The sequence below is a fragment of the Stegostoma tigrinum genome, chromosome 17 (genome assembly GCF_030684315.1).
Source record: "Stegostoma tigrinum isolate sSteTig4 chromosome 17, sSteTig4.hap1, whole genome shotgun sequence".
Classification (NCBI taxonomy): domain Eukaryota; kingdom Metazoa; phylum Chordata; class Chondrichthyes; order Orectolobiformes; family Stegostomatidae; genus Stegostoma; species Stegostoma tigrinum.
Window position 1 is genome coordinate 40,610,000 of NC_081370.1, and position 18,383 is coordinate 40,628,382.

The following is an 18,383-nucleotide window of genomic DNA, read 5'->3' on the forward strand; positions in this document are numbered from 1 at the left end:
TATGGTCAATGCGCGAGTTCTGGATGAGTTGTATTCCAGGCTACTGTATGAGGCAAGGGAGGAAACAACCGAGCCTCTGACCTAAATTTTTAATTCCCTTCCACAGGGGAGGGGCTAGAGGATTAGGGGACAGTTAAGGTGGTTCACTTTTTCAAGAAGGGTGGGAGAGATAAACCAGGAATTTAAAGACCAGTGAATTTCACATTAGTGGGAGGTAAACTAATGGAGAAAATTCTGAAAGGAAACAATTAATCTCCATGTAGAGAGGCAAGATATGATCATTGATAATCAGCATGGCTTTGTCAGAAGAACAAATTTTGACAATGGTGAACAAATTTGGTTAAATTTTTCTGAGGTGCTGTGAGCAGCGCAGTTGATTCAGTTGCTATGGATTTCAGTAAAGCCTTGACAAGGTTCCACATGGTAGATTGACAGAGAAGGTAAAAGCACGTGCGATCCAGGATAACCCAGCAAGACAGATCCAAAATTGGCTTAGTGATAAGAGACAGAAGGTGAAGGTGCAAAGCTCCAAATGTGTGACTGAAAGCAGGTGCACAGTGGCATGCCACAGGGGTTAGTGCTGGGCTTTTTATTCTTTGTGATATATATGTAAATGATATAGATGGGAATGTAGGGAGGAATAATAAGTAAATTTGTAGTTGATATATAGATTAGCCTAGTGGTTGACAGCAAGGAACAGTCTTAGGTTACAGGTCATATTGACGATTGGTCAGGTGGACACATCAGTGGCAGATGGAATGTAACACTGAAAAGTGTGAGGTGATGCACCCTTGAAAAACTAACAAGCCAAGGGAGTACTCAATGAATTGTGATCAGAGATAATGGGAACTGCAGATGCTGGAGAATCCAAGCTAACAAAGTGTGAAGCTGGATAAACCGGGGACAGCGGATACAGTATGCCACATTGGTGGATGTGCAGGTGAACATCTGCTTGATGTGGAAAGTCATCTTGGGGCCTGGGATGGGGGTGAGGGAGGAGGTGTGGGGGCAGGTGTAGCACTTCCTGAGGTTGCAGGGGAAGGTGCCGGGTGTGGTGGGGTTGGAGGGGAGTGTGGAGCGGACAAGGGACTCACGGAGAGAGTGGTCTCTCCGAAAGGCAGACAAGGATGGGGATGGAAAAATGTCTTTGGTGTTGGGCTCGGATTGTAGATGGCAGAAGTGTCGGAGGATGATGTGTTGTATCCGGAGGTTGGTGGGGTGGTATGTGAGGACTAGGGAGATTCTCTATTGGGTTTCACCAGCTTCAAAATCTCCCCTCCCCCCACTGCATCCCAAAACCAGCCCAGCTCGTTCCTGCCTGCCTAACCTGTTCTTCCCCTCACCTATCCCCTCCTCCCACCTCAAGCCACACCTCCATTTCCTACCTACCAACCTCATCCCGCTCCCTTGACCTGTCCGTCCTCCCCGGACTGACCTATCCCCTCCCTACCTCACCACCTATACTCTCCTCTCCACCTATCTTCTCCTCTATCCATCTTCGTCTGCCTCCCCCTCTCTCCCTATTTATTTCAGAACCCTCTCCCCAACCCCCTTTTCTGATGAAGGGTCTAGGCCCAAAACGTCAGCTTTTTGTGCTCCTAACATGCTGCTTGGCCTGCTGTGTTCATCCAGCTCCACACTTTGTTATCTCAAGTACTCAATGAATGTCAGGATGCTGGTAAGCTCAGATCTTGGGATGTTTGCCCACCTATCCCTGAAGATGGCAGGACAGGTTAATAGGGTAATTAGGAAGGCATATTGGATGCTTGCCTTTATCAGTCATGGCATAGATTATGAGAGCAGGGAGATTGTGTTGGAGCCATACAAAACTTTGGCTAAGCCACAGCTGGAATACTGTGTACAGTTCTGGTTGCTACACTATACTAAGAATTTGACTGCATTGGAGGTGGTGCAGAGGAGATTCTCCAGGATGTTGCCTAGATTGCAACATTTTAGCTATAAAGAAAGTCTGGACAGGCTTAGGCTGTGTTCTTTAGAGCAGAGAAGACCGAGGGAGGACCTGATTGAGGTGTATAAGATTATAAGGTGCACGGACGGTCATAGGAAGTTGCTTTTCTTCTCAGTAGGATAGATAACGAGACAGCATAATTTTAAGGTGAAAGACAAAAGATTTGAGAGGGTTTGAGGAAAAACATGTTCACCCTGAGGTAGTGGGAATCTGGAATGCGCTGTCTGTGAGGGTAATAAAGGCAAGAAACCTCACAGCCTTTAAAGGCATAGATGAACATTTGAAATGTCATACCATTTAAGGCTATGGGCCAAGTGCTGGAATCTGGGATTAGTGTAGATAGGTCTCAAAGGGCCTCTTCTGTGTTGTATGATTCTACGACATTTATTTAAGGTGATTGGAAAATAATAAAAATAAAGGCAACATGGGGAATAACCTTTACATACAGCAAATGGTTCGGGTCTAGAAAGCACTGCCTGAAAGTGGAGGTAGATTTACTTGTGCCTTTCATGACAGACTTGCTTAACTAGCTGCAAGGGCTATAGGGAAAGGTTGAGGGAGTGGGACGGACTGAAATGCTCACAGGGATAGCCAGTGTGAGCTTGCCAAGTCAAATGGCCTCCTTCTGTGCTTTAACAATTCTGTGATTCTGTACAAAGTCCTGCATCAGGAGCCACAATGTAATTATTTCTCAAGTGTCGCACAACCAAAATGCGGAGTGTACTTATAAATGAGACACCCGTGCACACAGAATTGGAGAAATGCTTAGCAAGGGGAGAAATTTCTAGGCCCATGTGGAGAAATTAGGGGACTGGGAATAATCGGATAATCTTTCAAAGCATTGACACATGCATGACAGATCTTTGTTATGTTATTCTATGATTGATCCATGCGTTGAACAGCATGTTGAAACCACACTAAATGGTACAATGAACTCAAAACATAAATGCATGGCAACATTTCATCAAGCATTTGTGTGAATGTACAATTAATGGACCAATGAACCTCCAATCATATAACTGTCTTTAAATGTTTCAGAGAAGCAGTAAGGATATGGGGTAAGGCAGGGAAGTAGATTTGAGGAGATGGCTGCATGGCCTACCCAAGTTTTTTCTTTCTCTTATGTCCTATTGGGCCAAAAGCTTGGTCACAGTGGTAGATTAGAAGGACTATCTTAAAGGAGGAACGAGGCAGAGACAGTGAGAGTTTTAAGGAGAGAAATCCAGGACATAGCACAGAGGATTGGAAGTCATAAGTGTGCATGTTATTCACAAAATAAATTTGGATGCACAAACGCTTATACAGTGATTTTGTGAAGTATGTTAATGCACCTTCTTGAGAATTAAAAAAATGTCATCTTATGATTGTTAGCCTTAAAACACTTTAAAATTATACTGACTAAAGTTGCTAGTGAAATCTCTCCCCTGATATCTGTTCTGAAAGGCATCGAAGAAGAAGAAATTCATCAATAATCCAGCCCTGCTCCTGATACAGTAGGGTTCCAGCTCATACTTACATGCGCTATATCATCCAAACAGCTAAAGATATACTTTCTAGCTTCTTTTGACTTCATTCCTGTTTCTGCCTCATGCTCTTCCGGAGTCTGAAGCAAAAATAAAGAATTAAAATAAAATTAACAACAAAAAACAGGGAGAGTGCTAGTCAATCAAGTTCACAGTTCTTTCATTGAGGGGCAATGGATAGTCTACTGCAGTATTTATATCAGCAGTTGATTTGTTTCAACATGCAAATCTCACCTTCTGTTGACTTAATCTCACCGTTTGCAGACTTAATAATTCTAACCCTTCCATCCAATAACTACAAACCTCTTAAAATCAGTTTTCTTCCAGTATCTCTACCAGTAAAGCTTGGGAGTTGCAAAGATGAGAAACACAGCTAAAAATACCACAGGAGAGATAATTCCATTATGGTAAACTAGATATGCTCAAAGTATTGATGCTACGTTATCACCTGCTCAAACCTGGGTTACATCTAGAATGTGTTTGGCTTCCCCACCTATGCTTTATGTCATTAAATCATGGCAAAGTAGAGTAAATAGGCATCAAGACAAAATGCACTAGGCAGGTATTAATACAAAGCATAATGAGTGAGAAAAACTAGTGCTTTAGTTCGATTGCACAGATTTTTCAGCCTACTGGACCCAAATTTCGCTTTAAAATTAAAGAAAAGAGTATTGGAATTGAATTGTTATTCCAGTTTGTACCTTCATTTTCCACCCTGAATATGATGTGTCGGTTTCTGTGGAGAAGAATCGTGTTGTTTTCGTCCCAACATTTAATAGATGATCTCCCGGTAACCCTTGAGTTTGTGAAATGTAACGTATCTGCAGAATAAGAGAACATTGAGTAATATTGGTGCAAAGCATAAGTATTGAATTAAGTGTTTCACTGGAACGATTTTTGGTTCTAAATTTGCATCACTAATGCAAAATAGAACATGACTTCACTTTTGACTAAAAAGAGGCATCTTTGTTGCTTCACGTATGAAACAGAATTGAAGGATGCTGGTCAAAGTGCGACCTCAGGATCCCAAAATGCTATAAGATATAGAGAAGCCTGAAATAACTTGTCCCCATTTATCTTATCCACAGCATAGTACATTAAAAACGCTCAAGTTGCCTGGATCAAAGTAATTTGACAAAATTCAGGAAGTTTGATACCTGCTAGCTGAATCAGCCTGTTTGTTGGCATCTCAGGCAAGACCTTCAAAATTCGCTCTCTTATACAGCCAGTACAGTAGCAGTAGTCTATACTGTCTACAGGATGTACTGTAACAATTCACCAAAGGCTCCTTTGACAACACCATCCAAATCCAAAACCTCTATCATGTAAGAACACAGGCAGCTTACGGACACCACCACCGACAAGTTCACCTCCCAAATTACTCACTGGCCAGACTCGGGACTATAAGTCGCTAAAGTTCTAGTGCTAGTAGGTCAAAAGCCTTGAAGTCCCTCCACTGTCAATCTACCTACAACAGATGGACTTCAGCAGTCCAAAAAGGTGGCACATTCACTACCTCCTCATGCGTGATTAGAGATGGGTAATAAATGCTGGCCTTGTTGGCAATCTTCATATTCCATGAATATATAAAAACAAATGATTTCACATGCTCTTTGTAACCAATACATAACATTAACTTGAAGTTAAGTCACTCTGTTTAGGATACTATCAACACAAATTGGGACAAAACTAGGGAGGTAGCAGTGTAGTGGACTGGACAACCAATTCAGAGCTCAAAGCTAATGTTCTGGGGCCATTGGTTCATATTCTACCATGTAACATGGTGAAACTTGGATTCAATGAAAATCTGTAATAAAATGTTAGTCTAATGGTGACTATGTAACCATGGCCAATTGTTGTGAAAGAAAATGTCTTGTTCACTTCAATCCATTAGGGAAGGAAGTCTGCCACCTTTACCTAGTCTACCCTACACGTGACTCCACACCCACAGTAATGTGGTTAATTCTCAACTGCCCCGTGGACAATGAAAGATGGCCTAGCCAGCAATGCCCTAATTCCATGAACAAAATAAAAGTACACAAACCAATGCTACTTCAGCACCTTAACCAAATACAACACTTCTCTCATGTAGTGTGAAAGAATTATTTATTTTACAGTGTTTTCTGCTATTAAGCATGTGTAATTTTGGCAGTGTGTTCAAAGGCATCATGACTGACCTTCGAAGGGGAGTTTCCTGATGCCTCCAAACGAGCAGTAATCAGTAAAATGCCAGTTATTTTCAGCATGCTTGATTTCTTGTATTCCCCATGTTTCTGTAGCATTGCTCACTATTTTTGACCCACCTGTCAAAAGGCCCATGTTTCAAAAGACCTACTTAATCATGACTTCCCAACTTTGAAGATGAATTTTTAATCACAACGGCAGAATATCTTTTTGCTTCATTCCATATATGCTCCTTGTTCCTGAAAACAATCTGTTCACCATCATAGGGCAATACTCCGTAGTCACCTCAGTTTCTCTGGCGCAGGTTTGCAAACAGCTTACTAGAAATTCCCTGAGATTGAAATTGCAAGTAAGAAAAGGGTTTGAAACATTATTTGTTAGTCAGGCACTTCTTATAAAATGTTTTGTTTTTAAATGGGTTTAGACTACAATTTCAATACATTGTATGTTGCTACTTGGGTATATTCAGTGTGGCTGAAGCAGACATGGGAGTGATACTCCAGATAATAAGTTGGAATGTGCCTAACTGGAGCATTGATAAACTGTGTCACTAATGTATGAGTTTGCAGGCTAGAAGGCATGGTTGTAACCAATTGTGACCAACTGTGCAAACTTGTTTAAAGTGTGATTCTTTGCAGAAAGAAAAGTAACAGTGCTAAGAAATGTATATTACTCATTAGTATAACATCTCAGAGTGACTGAATTGAAATCTTCTCCTGTACATTGATACGGCAATGATACGGGTTGTATTGGTGCACCATCACTGAAAATTCAGATCAGATTCCTTTGGTTTATTTATGTTTAGACCATGGACTAACATCAGGAGCAATGTTGCTGGTAATTAATACTAAATATGCTGTAATTGGTGACTACCCTTCATAGGGCCTCTCAACATTTATCGAACATCTCATCTAATCGAGGTCATCTGTACATTTCCATAAAGCATGTACTTATAAACTTTGCAGCCATTCTTTCAAACCGTATGTTGCTTTGGCATTTATTTGCTGGAACACTAAGCAGCGGCTTAGTACGCAGCACCTGCAAACATTTTATGAAGGACACAAGCCAATAAGCAGCTTTTGGATTTTAAATTTGAACCGAGGACAGGAATGAACGAATGGTGTTCTGCACAGGCAGGATTACAAAGCGGCCTTACTTCAGAGGATCAGGAAATGAAGTAAGGCCTCCAACTTTGGCAACAACTGCTGTCAAACCAAGTCAGTGAGCTTTCATTACCGACATTGGACGGGGCTAATTTGAATACACTGAGTTAACCCAGTTGACATTCAGTTGTTGTGCCAAGGAGATTGTGTCATCCCACTTAACACTCCACTTATGTGCAGAGTCATGATGTTTATACATAGAAATCATAAATTTAGAGATCCATCAGGATTCATTGGTCAGTTCAGAAGTGTTTTTCAACATACAAAGGACAACTTGCATCGATATATTTCTTCTTATCAGTTATATTATAGCATAGAAACAGACAGTTCCACACAACGCGCCTCCCTATTCAACTCAGAATATCTTTCATTTTCTCCCTCATGTGTTTGTTCAACTTCTCCTTCAATAAATCTGTGTCATTTACCTCAAAAGTATTTGTGGCAATAAATCCTACATTCTCCACACTCTCTGTGTAAAGATGTTTTTCCCAAGTCCTAATTGGATTCACTGGTATCTTGGATTTTAACTCATAGGTTTGACTTTGCATAACCTTGAAGACCTCCATTAGATCATTTCCAAATGCAGATTACTGAGAACACTGGAAAATTGATTTAAAAACAGAAATCGCTGTAAAGACTGTAAGAAGAGCATCTATGGAGACAGGAACAGTACTGATGTTTCAAATTGATTGTTTCAGCTCACTATTTTTATTTTATCCCTCAATTTCACTTTTCTAGAGAAAACAGCAAAAACCTATTTAAATTTTCCTGATTGATATAATTGCCTAGTTCCTTGTTATGATCTCTTCTCATTCTAACAAATCTTCCGTGCATGTTTTCCCAATTTTATAACTGGCAACATTTTACAGCCAGCTGCTCATGACCTAAAAGAAAGTCACACACAAAGATCTGGAAACCTCTGGTTTCATTCTCTTCTCTGACAGCATTCCTACGTAATGTAAAGGCATCTCTTGATGCGACACAGTTTTGATGCCAGAAAGTAGGTAAACACAGAAAAATGTACCTATTGAAAGTATCACACAAGTAAACTGAGAAGTTAAAATTGTTTAATATCCTTCAGAATTAATTTAGATTTCCAGATAGCAAAATAAACGTTTGTCATTCTCTTCAGACAGAAGCTATTATAAACAACCTTTACAGTCAGTTATTTTAAAACAAAGTGGGATTTTAACATTATGGAAAAACCTGGTATTCAACTAAGATAAAGTCTGGCTTTCTTAGCTTGGGATGTGTTCAGTAGTAACTTTGAAGTTAGCACATGTTTAAAAGCCAAGCAATATCTCATTCAACAAAGCACAAATTTTTCAACAATTCCTATAGCAAAACTAATTGCACAGGAGTGTTAAGTTCTCAACAATCCCATTGACTGTAGTAGCACCTCTTTGAGAAGCACAGCATCAGTGACAGCAACTTCTTAATTTCTAAGTCATTCTGTGTATATGGGGATGCCAGGGCTCTTCTCAGCTTCAATGAAACTCTTTTAAAGTAATTTAAAAAAGGTTAAACAGACTGTAATGGCTCAGGAAGCCAGCCTGGAAAGAAACATCATTTATTATTGAACGCTAAAACAGACCCACAACCACTGCTGTACATAAGCTGGTCCCAGCCGGGGTGAGGCAGTTCTGTAGATCTATTCCCTGGGTCTGCTTCAAAAGGAGTAATGAGTTAAGGGGGGGGCAGGCCACTGCCTGTTACCAAGGGAACTCATACCTCCTGACCACATGTGGGTCCCAACTATCAGGAGCATAAAGTGTTCAACCTACCCAGGAACTCTGGAATCAAAATCCTTTGGCAAACTGATATATATGGTACCTATGGACCACTGTGACATCAAACCATCTGTTATATGCAGTGTTACTGTTTCAGATGGCAAAGAGACTTCCTAGGGAATTCACAACGAAACTGTGAGTTGGAAATTGAAATATTGTGAGTAGTGATCAACACTTTGGGAAATGTTAAAGGGTTGCTTAGATTGTGGATTTAATAATATTGTGACCCAGAGGAAGCCATTGACTGAACCAGTTCTGGACTGCAAGAAAGCAACGGAACTGGCTTTTCTGTGCAAATACATGGGAAAAAGAGCCCAAGAGCTGCAGGGGACCATGGACAGTACTGTCCTCAACCTTGGGAAATGCCCAAACTGCAGGGTCCAGTCCCCAGTGGATAATATTTGCAACTCCTGTTTGGTGCTAGGAAGGAGACTGGAGTCAGAGGCAGCAAAATTCCAGAACTGGACAGGAAAATTTTCTACAAGCCAGGAATGAGGAGCAAAAATGTCCACTTCACATTTGTAGTATTGGGCCTGCTCAAGACAAGGTTACTGTAACAGGCAATGCATGTACAGCCGAGGCCAAAGGCCATAAACCACCTCAGGACAGGGCTTAGCAAATAATTAGCCTGAAGTTGAGGAACTGATACGACTCAGTTGTATCACTGCTCCCAAAGTGGCCCCAGTTAAGGTAAACAGCCAGCCTTTAAACGTGGGTCTTGAAGCTGGGCTTCCTGGCACAAGAGTCCCTGGACCTGCTTTATGGATATTTCTAGTTAACTTGTTCAAAAGTGTTATGACACATTTCTGGAGCAAATGAGAATTGAACCTGCACCTGCTGGCTTACTGGTTGGGGCACCACTACCGGGTCACAAAAGTGCCCTATGTCTGCTTTTTTATTTAATCCTTTCTACATCAGGAAGTGCTATCACACGTAACCTAACGGTTTATTTCTCATCACCAAATCACTGTAACTCATTTCTTTAATGACTATCCACCACCAGTAAATCACTGTGTGGCCGACTGAATATTTACACACAAAGCCAGAAAAACCATTAAAAGTGAGGGAGGGGGAGGGACAGCAGGAATCAAAATGGACTTGGAGGGGGAGGTAAAGCACTTTACCCACTGTAGTACCTACCTCTCTGGGTCTGCTGTATTTCTTTTTATACCGAGAAGTGCCATCACATACAAACAGACATTCTTCGACCTCATCACCAAATTACTGTGACGTTTTCCTTTTCGTTTTTAAGCTCTAACTGTCACTGGTGATCACCCATGTAGTGAAGTAGATACTTACATGTAAAGTCCTTTAATGGCAATGCAAAACATTAGGAGTGAGGGGAGGTAGGGAGAGGGGAAGGGGACTTAATCAAAATGGAGTTGAATGGAGAGATAATGCACCGTATTCCCCATGGTGCCCACCTCTCTTTAAATGCATCGGGAGCACCAGTGGATAACTCTCTAAGGACACCCAGGCACGAACACAGCGTCGATGAGGAGCAGGCAGTGGCAGAAATGACTTCTCACTGCATCTGCTTTTTTTTCAATCCTGCAGCTCCAGATATGAACCCAATGTTTTTCTTGCTTTCCATACTGCCTTATTAAACTCCCATTGCCAAATACAGCAACCTATATATATTTTGTCTCGAGATAGTCTGTTCCTCTACCCCGTTTAGATGCTTTGTAAATTGTTTTCCTTGTTTTTGCAAAATGTCTTTGTTGGAATAACCACGGCAGAAAGATCCAGCGAGTTGCTTCCTCCATATATAGTGGCTTATCCTTTATTTGCAAGGCATCGGAAGAAATCAATGAGGGTGGACACAAGGCTAGGCAGCAGTCCATGGCTGATGCGAGCCACTGAGAAGGCCCTTGCTACACAAGCTAATTTTGATTGCTCCTCAGTCAGTCAATAATATGGCAGAATAGTGAGTTGGCTCAGGCTTTGCAACGGCTGTACTGTATTTGGAAGTCTTCCAATATTCCTTAATAAGAACATGCTAAATGATTCAACACCCACAATACTGTGCATATATAGTATCCTTCATATACATTTGTTCAATTGTATGTGATTTTCTAAGCAAAAAGTACATGCACTTTTTCCAAACTTTTGTTCCTCTCAAAACTACACTCAAGTCATGGTTATAAAGCTGGACAAGAATCCCCAGGAGTGAAGCGTTTTCACATAAAAACAAAACTCCTATGGATAACCTTCTTCAATCCATCAGTTGTGTCAAAATGTGAATTTGGCTATAGATAAATGCTTTCTTGTTTTTTACTCGCTACATTCATGGATTCAGGCCCTAATTCAATGGCTGAGCATGTGACCTAAGAAGGCACTCCAGTTCATCACTGAGGAACTGCTGCCTTGTCAGCAATCATAACATGGCTATGGTACAGAAAGTCATTCAGTCTACCTTGTTTGTGCATGACTTCGAAAGATGAATTTACTGATTCCCACGCCCTGAATACCACTATAAATCTTGCTCTTCAGATATTGAACATGTCACCACCACACCTTCAAGCAATACATTCCAGACTGTAATTACTCAATACATTTTAAAAAGTTTCTTTATGTAGAGATCATTTCTTTCACCAATCCTTTAAATTTGTGTCCTCTCCTTCTTCACTCAGAGAGTGGTAAGGGCGTAGAATGCCTTGCCTGCCAATGTAGTTAACTCAGTCACATTAGGGGCATTTAAACAGTCCTTGGATAAGCATATGGATGATAATGGGATAGTGTAGGGGGAGGGGCTTAGATTAGTTCACAGGTCGGCGCAACATTGAGGGCTGAAGGGCCTGTTCTGCGCTGTATTGTTCTATGTTCTATGTTCTATGGGCTAATTTTAAAAATGTAAATTGGTAGATAGTTCAAGAGTCCGAAAGCTCAAATGGTTTGAATCATTTCTTCCAGATTTTGACCTTTTGTTCCAATCTCATTTTAATTTCTTGGGCACTAATGTCCAGTTTCTTCATCACTAAGTTGTCTAGCTCCAACTTCATCTCTTCGTTCTACTCCACTTCTGTCCTTCAGATGAGATGATGAATCAGGGCCTTGCTTCTCTAGATTCTTAAGGAAAATCAGTAAGAATTCCATCACTTTCTTCCACCATCATTCAACAATTGTAAGTATAAAAATATATTAGAAAGGCTCAGTTTGAGATGTAATACATTTTTGAGGTGAACCAGGGAAAAACTCTGTTGTCTTTCCTGTCCTTCTATCATCCTATGAGACCACATTCTTAAGCATAGATTAGCCAGTCATTTATTCCATTGTTGTCTGTGAAATCTTCCTGTGTGCAGATGTTAGTGACTACACTGGGCACTGCAACTTGAGTTGTGCTTCCAAAGTGTCTTCTTTGGATATTTAGGGCTTTACAAGTTTTCTGACCGATGCAAAAAAGCACATAAATGAATGATGTAATCCTTTCTTTTTGCACAATTCAGGTTGCATCCCTTCAACTTTAAATGCAGCCAGCTGCCAGGATGTACAAAACCTAAGACCTTTCATGCAAAATGTGGACAACTAGACAAAATGAGAAGTAAGTCTGACATGTTCCAATTATATTTGCAACAGAGGATAGGCCCTTTATGTGCATAATATATTATATAAAATTGACTATGTGGATAGTAAGTTCAATGAAGGATTGGAAACAATACCATTTATTAATTTCATTTAATTGGACATCAGACACCAAAATAGGGAATTGCTGACGCATGAACAGGAGCAAATACAACTTCATGGCTATATAGACAAAGCTCACACAATTAAATATTACCTGCACAATTTGTTCATTAACCTGCTGCAGGAACAGTATGGCCCGAACTGGTAGCACCCTTTTAGGATAGCTAAAAAAGCCTTGTTCAGTGATTAGAAAATACTAATTAGAAATTATGCCATGAATCAGCAACTCTGGTTTTGAGGACCACCTAAGGGAAACTGAGGTTAAGAGAAGATCACAGAACTGTTGCACAGTGGAAGCCATTTGGCCCATTGTGTACACAGACTTTTGAAATAAGAACACCAACCCACTGCCAATCTCTAGCTTTTTCCTATACCCTTGCACACCATTTCTAGCCAAATAACATCCAATGCTTCTTAAATGCCTCAACTGAATCTGCCTCCGAACTCTTGGAAATAATTTCCTGAAGCAGTGGTGGAGACAAACTTAAAAGTAAATCTCCAAAGGGAGATGGAGAAGGGCTATGGAAAAAAGGACGAAGAGTGCGACTAATTAGATGGCACTTTTAATTAGACGCAAACAGCTAAATGGATGCCATTTGCACATATAATTTATAAACGAAATCAGCAAATTGGTCACTACAGAATACATAGCATGAAGCTGGATGAACACAGCAGGCCAAGCAGCATCAGAGGACAGGAAAATTGACACTTCAGGTCGAGACGCTTCTTCAGAAATGGGGGAGGTGAAGGTGATTCTGAAATAAATAGGGAGACAGGGGGAAGCGGATAGAAGATGGATAAAGGAGAAGATAGGGTGAGAGGAGACAGACTGGTCAAAGAGGCGGGGTTAGAGCCAGCAAAAGTGAATGTAGGTGGGGAGTTAGGGAGGGGATAGGTTGGTCCAGGGAGAACGGACGAGTCAAGGAGGCGGGATGAGGTTATTGGGTAGGAGATGGGGCTTGAGGTGGGAGGAATGGTTAGGGAGGCGGGGACTAGCTGGGCCGGTTTTGGGATGTGGTTGGGGGAAGGGAAGATTTTGAAGCTTGTGAAGTCCACATTGATACCCTTGTGCTGCAGCGTTCCCAAGCGAAATATGAGATGCTGTTCCTGCATCTTTCGGGTGGCGTCACTGTGGCAATGCAGGAGGCCCAGGATGGAAATGTCATCCGAGGTGTTTGGGAGGGGGGAGACAGTTGAAATGGTTCACGACTGGGAGGTGTAGTTGTTAGTTGCAAACCAAGCATAGGTGTTGTGCAAAGCGTCCCCAAGCCTCCGCTTGGTTTCTCCAATGTAGAGGAGGCCACAACGGGAACAGCGGATACAGTACATCACATTAACAGATGGGCAGGTGGTATGGCCACAATGGGAACAGCGGATTCCCATTCCCGTTGTGGCCTCATCTACATTGGGGAAACCAAGCGGAGGCCTGAAGACCGCTTTGCAGAACACCTACGCTCAGTTCGCAACAAACATCTACACCTCCCAGGTGCAACCCATTTCAATTCCACCCACCGCACCCGCCCCCCCACTTCTCGGACGACATGTCCATCCTGGGCCTCATGCACTGCCACAATGACACTGCTCGAAAGATGCAGAGACTGCATCCCATATTCCGCTTGGGAACTCTGCAGCCCAAAGGTATCAATGTGGACTTCACAAGCTTCAAAATCTCCCCTCCCCAGACCGCATCCCAAAACCAGCCCAGCTAGTCCCCGTCTCCCTAACCATCCCTCCTACCTCAAGCCCCATCCCCATCTTCTGCGCACTAACCTCATCCCACCTCCTTGACCTGTCCGTCCTCCCTGGACCGACCTATCCCCTCCCTAACTCCCCACCTACATTCACCTTCACTGGCTCTAACCCCACCTCATTGACCTGTCTGTCTCCTCTCACCCTATCTTCTCCTTTATCCATCTTCTATCCGCCTCCTCCGTCTCCCTATTTATTTCAGAATCCCCTTCCCCTCCTCCATTTCTGAAGAAGGGTCTCGACCCGAAGCGTCAACTTTCCTGGTCCTCTGATGCTGCTTGGCCTGCTGTGTTCATCCAGCTTCACACCATGTTATCTCAGATTCTCCAGCATTGGCAGTTCCTACTACCTCAGATCACGAGAGAACATCCTTTTGACATATGTTCTAAATTTACTTTTTACTTCATTTAAACTCAGTGTTCTTTTGTCCCACTTTCACAGTTTAGCTTTGAAACAGTGTTCGACATTTTGACTAAGTGGCTCATGAAGCACTCTAGGATTTTTGAGTCTTGTTTGATATTTCAGTTATCAATTTCTGCATCAAATTAAGTTTTTTTTTAAAAATTGAGAAGTGTGTCATACATTAGACAGTAAGCATTAAGAAGCACTCTTTTCTGTAATTGCTGTGCAGAGCACAGTATCAAAACACTGTAAATGAGCATGGTTGAAGTTCTCCATCTGAACAGGACTTTACAAAACAAGATCACTCTTTGTTAAAGTTTTTCTTACATCATTTTACTGAAAATGGACAGTGTCAGATGAGACCCCTTTAAAAATATTTTCTGCTCGTGCCAGGTAGTGAGAGAAATATTGAATTAGATGCTAGCTTTTTGTGATTCATGGATGAGGATTTTCAAATCCCACTGTTCCACAGCTTTCTGCAGTCATTTTTTCCAATTAAGTAATATTTATCCCCTGAATTCTTCCTGCCAAAGCGCATAACCTCACATTTTTCCACAATATATTCTATCTACCAAGTTTCTCCCCATTCACTTAACCTGTCGATAACTCTTTGCAAACTCTTTGTGTCATCCTCACCACTTGTCTATGTGTCATCCACTGAACTGACTATAGGACATTCTCATCTAAGCCATCAATACATATTGTAAATAACTTTTGCTCCAGCACTGGCCCTGTTGGCATACTACTATTTCCTACAGGTTGCCAACCTGAAAATGTAACCCTACAGTCTCTGTCTTCTATTAGTTAGCCAATACTCTTCTATGCTAATAATATACTACTTGCAGTTGCTAGCTTATTAAGTAATCTAATGGGTAGTATCTTATCAAATGCCTTCTGAAACTGTCCTAGGCCCAACCATCTTCAAATGCTTCAGAGATTTTACCCTCCTTAATAAGGTTAGAAATAGGGATATTCATTGCTATCACTCATATTCACTGTCATTTGTGACTCTTCAGTACTGTTCACACACACAAGACATGGATAACATTGAGATTTGAGCTGACATCTCGCACCAATGTCACTTGCAATTTAAATACCAAACAACCATAATTTCCAAGAAAGAATGTAACCATCTCCCCATGACATTCAATGACTTCACTGTATTCTCCAAAATCCTTGTAAAGATGGAAGAGGTCGCCACTGACCAGAAACAGAACTGGACCAGTCAAATAAATACTGTGGCTACAGGAGGAGGTCAAAGGCTGGGAATCCAGGGGTAAGTAACTCATCTCCTGACTCCCCCAGGCTTATTCTACATCTACAAATTACAAGTAATTCTCACTCGGTCCAACAACATTCAAAAAGCTTTATACAATACAGTTGCAAGATGCTAACTTGATTGACATCCCATTCACCAAACGAAATGTTTGATAGCTCTGGGAAAAGGCTACGAGATTCGGAGTTGAAGTCACAGTTGACTTAAGCTTATAGAGGTGTCAGAAAAAGAGATATCTATCTTATGAGAACTGTACAAGGAGCGCATTTGTCAAGGGTGTTTTTAGGATCTGTTATGAACGTTTTAGGATTCATGGAATTATACTTCAACAGTGTGTTAGAAAATCTTTAAAGGTGTACAATATGTAGAACATTTAGTCAACTCCATTTTATCTTTTTTTCTTCTGCTTGGTAAACTTTAGTTTTATTGCTAAAATCAGAAATGCAACTTTGCAAACTTACGTTTTGTGACAGGTCACCTTGTTAAAACCAAGACAAACATGATTTTACAGGCCAGATTTCAGTCTGGCATCTGACTTGTCCAGTAATTGCATCAGTTGGGAACATATTAACAGGCCTCCAACTGGACTTTGCATGCAGCACTCAGTGTGTGGGCTATTTTACACAGAATGGCCCAGAACTTGAAAGAACTGGCTGTTTGAATGACTGTGTATGGAATATGTGTGTGCGAATGTGTAGAATGGATGTGTAAGAGCATGTATGCACTTAGGGATGGCGTGTTGTAGGGTGAGTACCTTGTACATTTGTATTTGTGGGGTTATGTGCACGTATGAGGATAGGAATGTGAGTATGGGGTATTGCATGTGGTTGCGTGTGTGTGTGTTTGCGCTGTAAGTGCATGGACGTATAGAGTCATAGAAATGTATGGCACAGACACAGACCCTTTGGTCCAACTCCTCCATGCTGACCAGATATCCCAAATTAATCTAGTCCCACTTGCCAATTTCTGGCCCATTTCCCTCTAAACTTTTCCCATTCATGTACACATCCAGGTGCCTTTTAAATGTTGTAGTTGCCTCCATCACTTCCTCTGGCAACTCATTCCATACACGACCACCCTCTGTGTGAAAAGGTTGACTCTTTAAATATTTCTTCCTCACCATAAACCTATGCCCTCTTGTTTTGGAGTCCCCTACCCTGGGGAAAAGACCTTAGCTATTCATCCTATCCATGACCTTCATGATTTTTGTAAGTATCCAAGTTTGGGCATTTATGTCGGCTTGCAGGTGAGCGTGTGCTGGTTCCTGTGTAGAGGGTGGGTGTATCCGTGCATGGAATGTTCAAGTGTGGAATCAGTGTGGGTGAGGCCTTTGTGTGTCTGGTGGGGATTTGTTATATGTAGAGAGAGTCTGCATATGAGAGCAGGGGGATTGTGTAAATATGGGGGTATATGTATAGATAGGTACGTGGGTGGGGTGGACGGGGTGGGTGCGCTTATGCAGACTGGGGGTGTGTTTGGGGGGAAAGGGTGTTTGGAGTGAGTGAAAGTGTTAGTGATTGAGATAATGTGGTGGTGTAGTGCAGGTCTTTGCATATTGGTGGGGAAGTGGGGAGGGGGAGATTGCATATGTTTGCCTTCATCGGAGTAGTATGTGTGTCTATGTAGAGATGTGTGCATGCAGGGGTAAGGGTACTGTGCCCTTTTTTTTAAAAAGAAAACTAAACTGGCTCCAAGCCAAAAATCTGACATCAGGCTTAATGCAAAGCATGCTCCAAAGTTTCTGTGATCAGAAGGATTTGGTATTCAGATGTATTGATCAATTGCTGCCAGTACAACCATTTTTGCTTATTTGCCAGAGAAAAGGGAGGGCAGACTAGTTTCAAACGACAGGAATTTTTGGCAGAGAGAAACAGTACTTTTAACAATAACACTAATAACTAAATCAAACAGTTTTGGGGTTGTAATATTCACATAGGCTCGTGCCACTGCCCCAGAAGTTGAATACTGCCTGAATTAACAGCCCAGCAGCTTTTAGCAGTACTGATCCAGAAGACAGAAACAATGCCATTTATATGTAATACTTCACTTTTTATGGACTCAGAATCCCGCGAACGATTCTAGCCATTTAGGTACTTTTGAAACGTTTTCATTCCAATAATTCAGGAAATGTAGCAGAAAATTATGCACAGAAGGCTCCCAAATATTTTCTAAACAAACTGTCCAGAGATGCTCTTATACATCTCTGCAGTGGGTGGGACTTGAATCTGGTCCTCCTAGCTCAGAGCGAGGGACATTTCCATTGTCCATAAGAGCTTTTACAGAAAGCGCACTCACGCAGCAACGTGGTTTATTTTAGCGAAATTGTTGAGGGATAAATATTGTTCACGGTACCAGCAAGAATTTCTCTCCTTTACGTCAAAATAGTTAATGGAACACAGTTAACATTTCAAGCCAAATAGATTCATTGACTCACATAGCACAGAACAAGCCCTTCGGCACGTTGTGTCTGCACCAATATAACTATCACTAGAATTCTGCCAATCCCAATTCCCTGCACTTGTCCCATATCCTTGAATGTCATGATATTTGATGTACATGTCCAAATACCTTTTTTAAATAAGAAACGTTTAGGTCTAATTTTGGATTTCCAGCTGGGATAGAAACCACATTTGGGCAGTTAAG

The 18,383-nt window shown here is 41.5% G+C and overlaps 1 protein-coding gene across 10 annotated transcripts in view; it reads right to left on the reverse strand.

Annotated features, from left to right (window-relative positions):
- The window catches only part of hipk3a (homeodomain interacting protein kinase 3a), a 226,526-nt gene that overhangs the window by 34,499 nt on the left and 173,644 nt on the right, over positions 1 to 18,383 (reverse strand). For all 10 annotated transcript variants that reach the window (XM_048545334.1, XM_048545331.1, XM_048545336.1 and 7 more), the window contains 2 exons: positions 4,194 to 4,313; positions 3,486 to 3,572 (listed from right to left, as the gene is read on the reverse strand). In XM_048545334.1, coding sequence (XP_048401291.1) covers positions 3,486 to 3,572; positions 4,194 to 4,313 — 207 coding nt within the window. The remainder of the gene's footprint in view (positions 1 to 3,485; positions 3,573 to 4,193; positions 4,314 to 18,383) is intronic.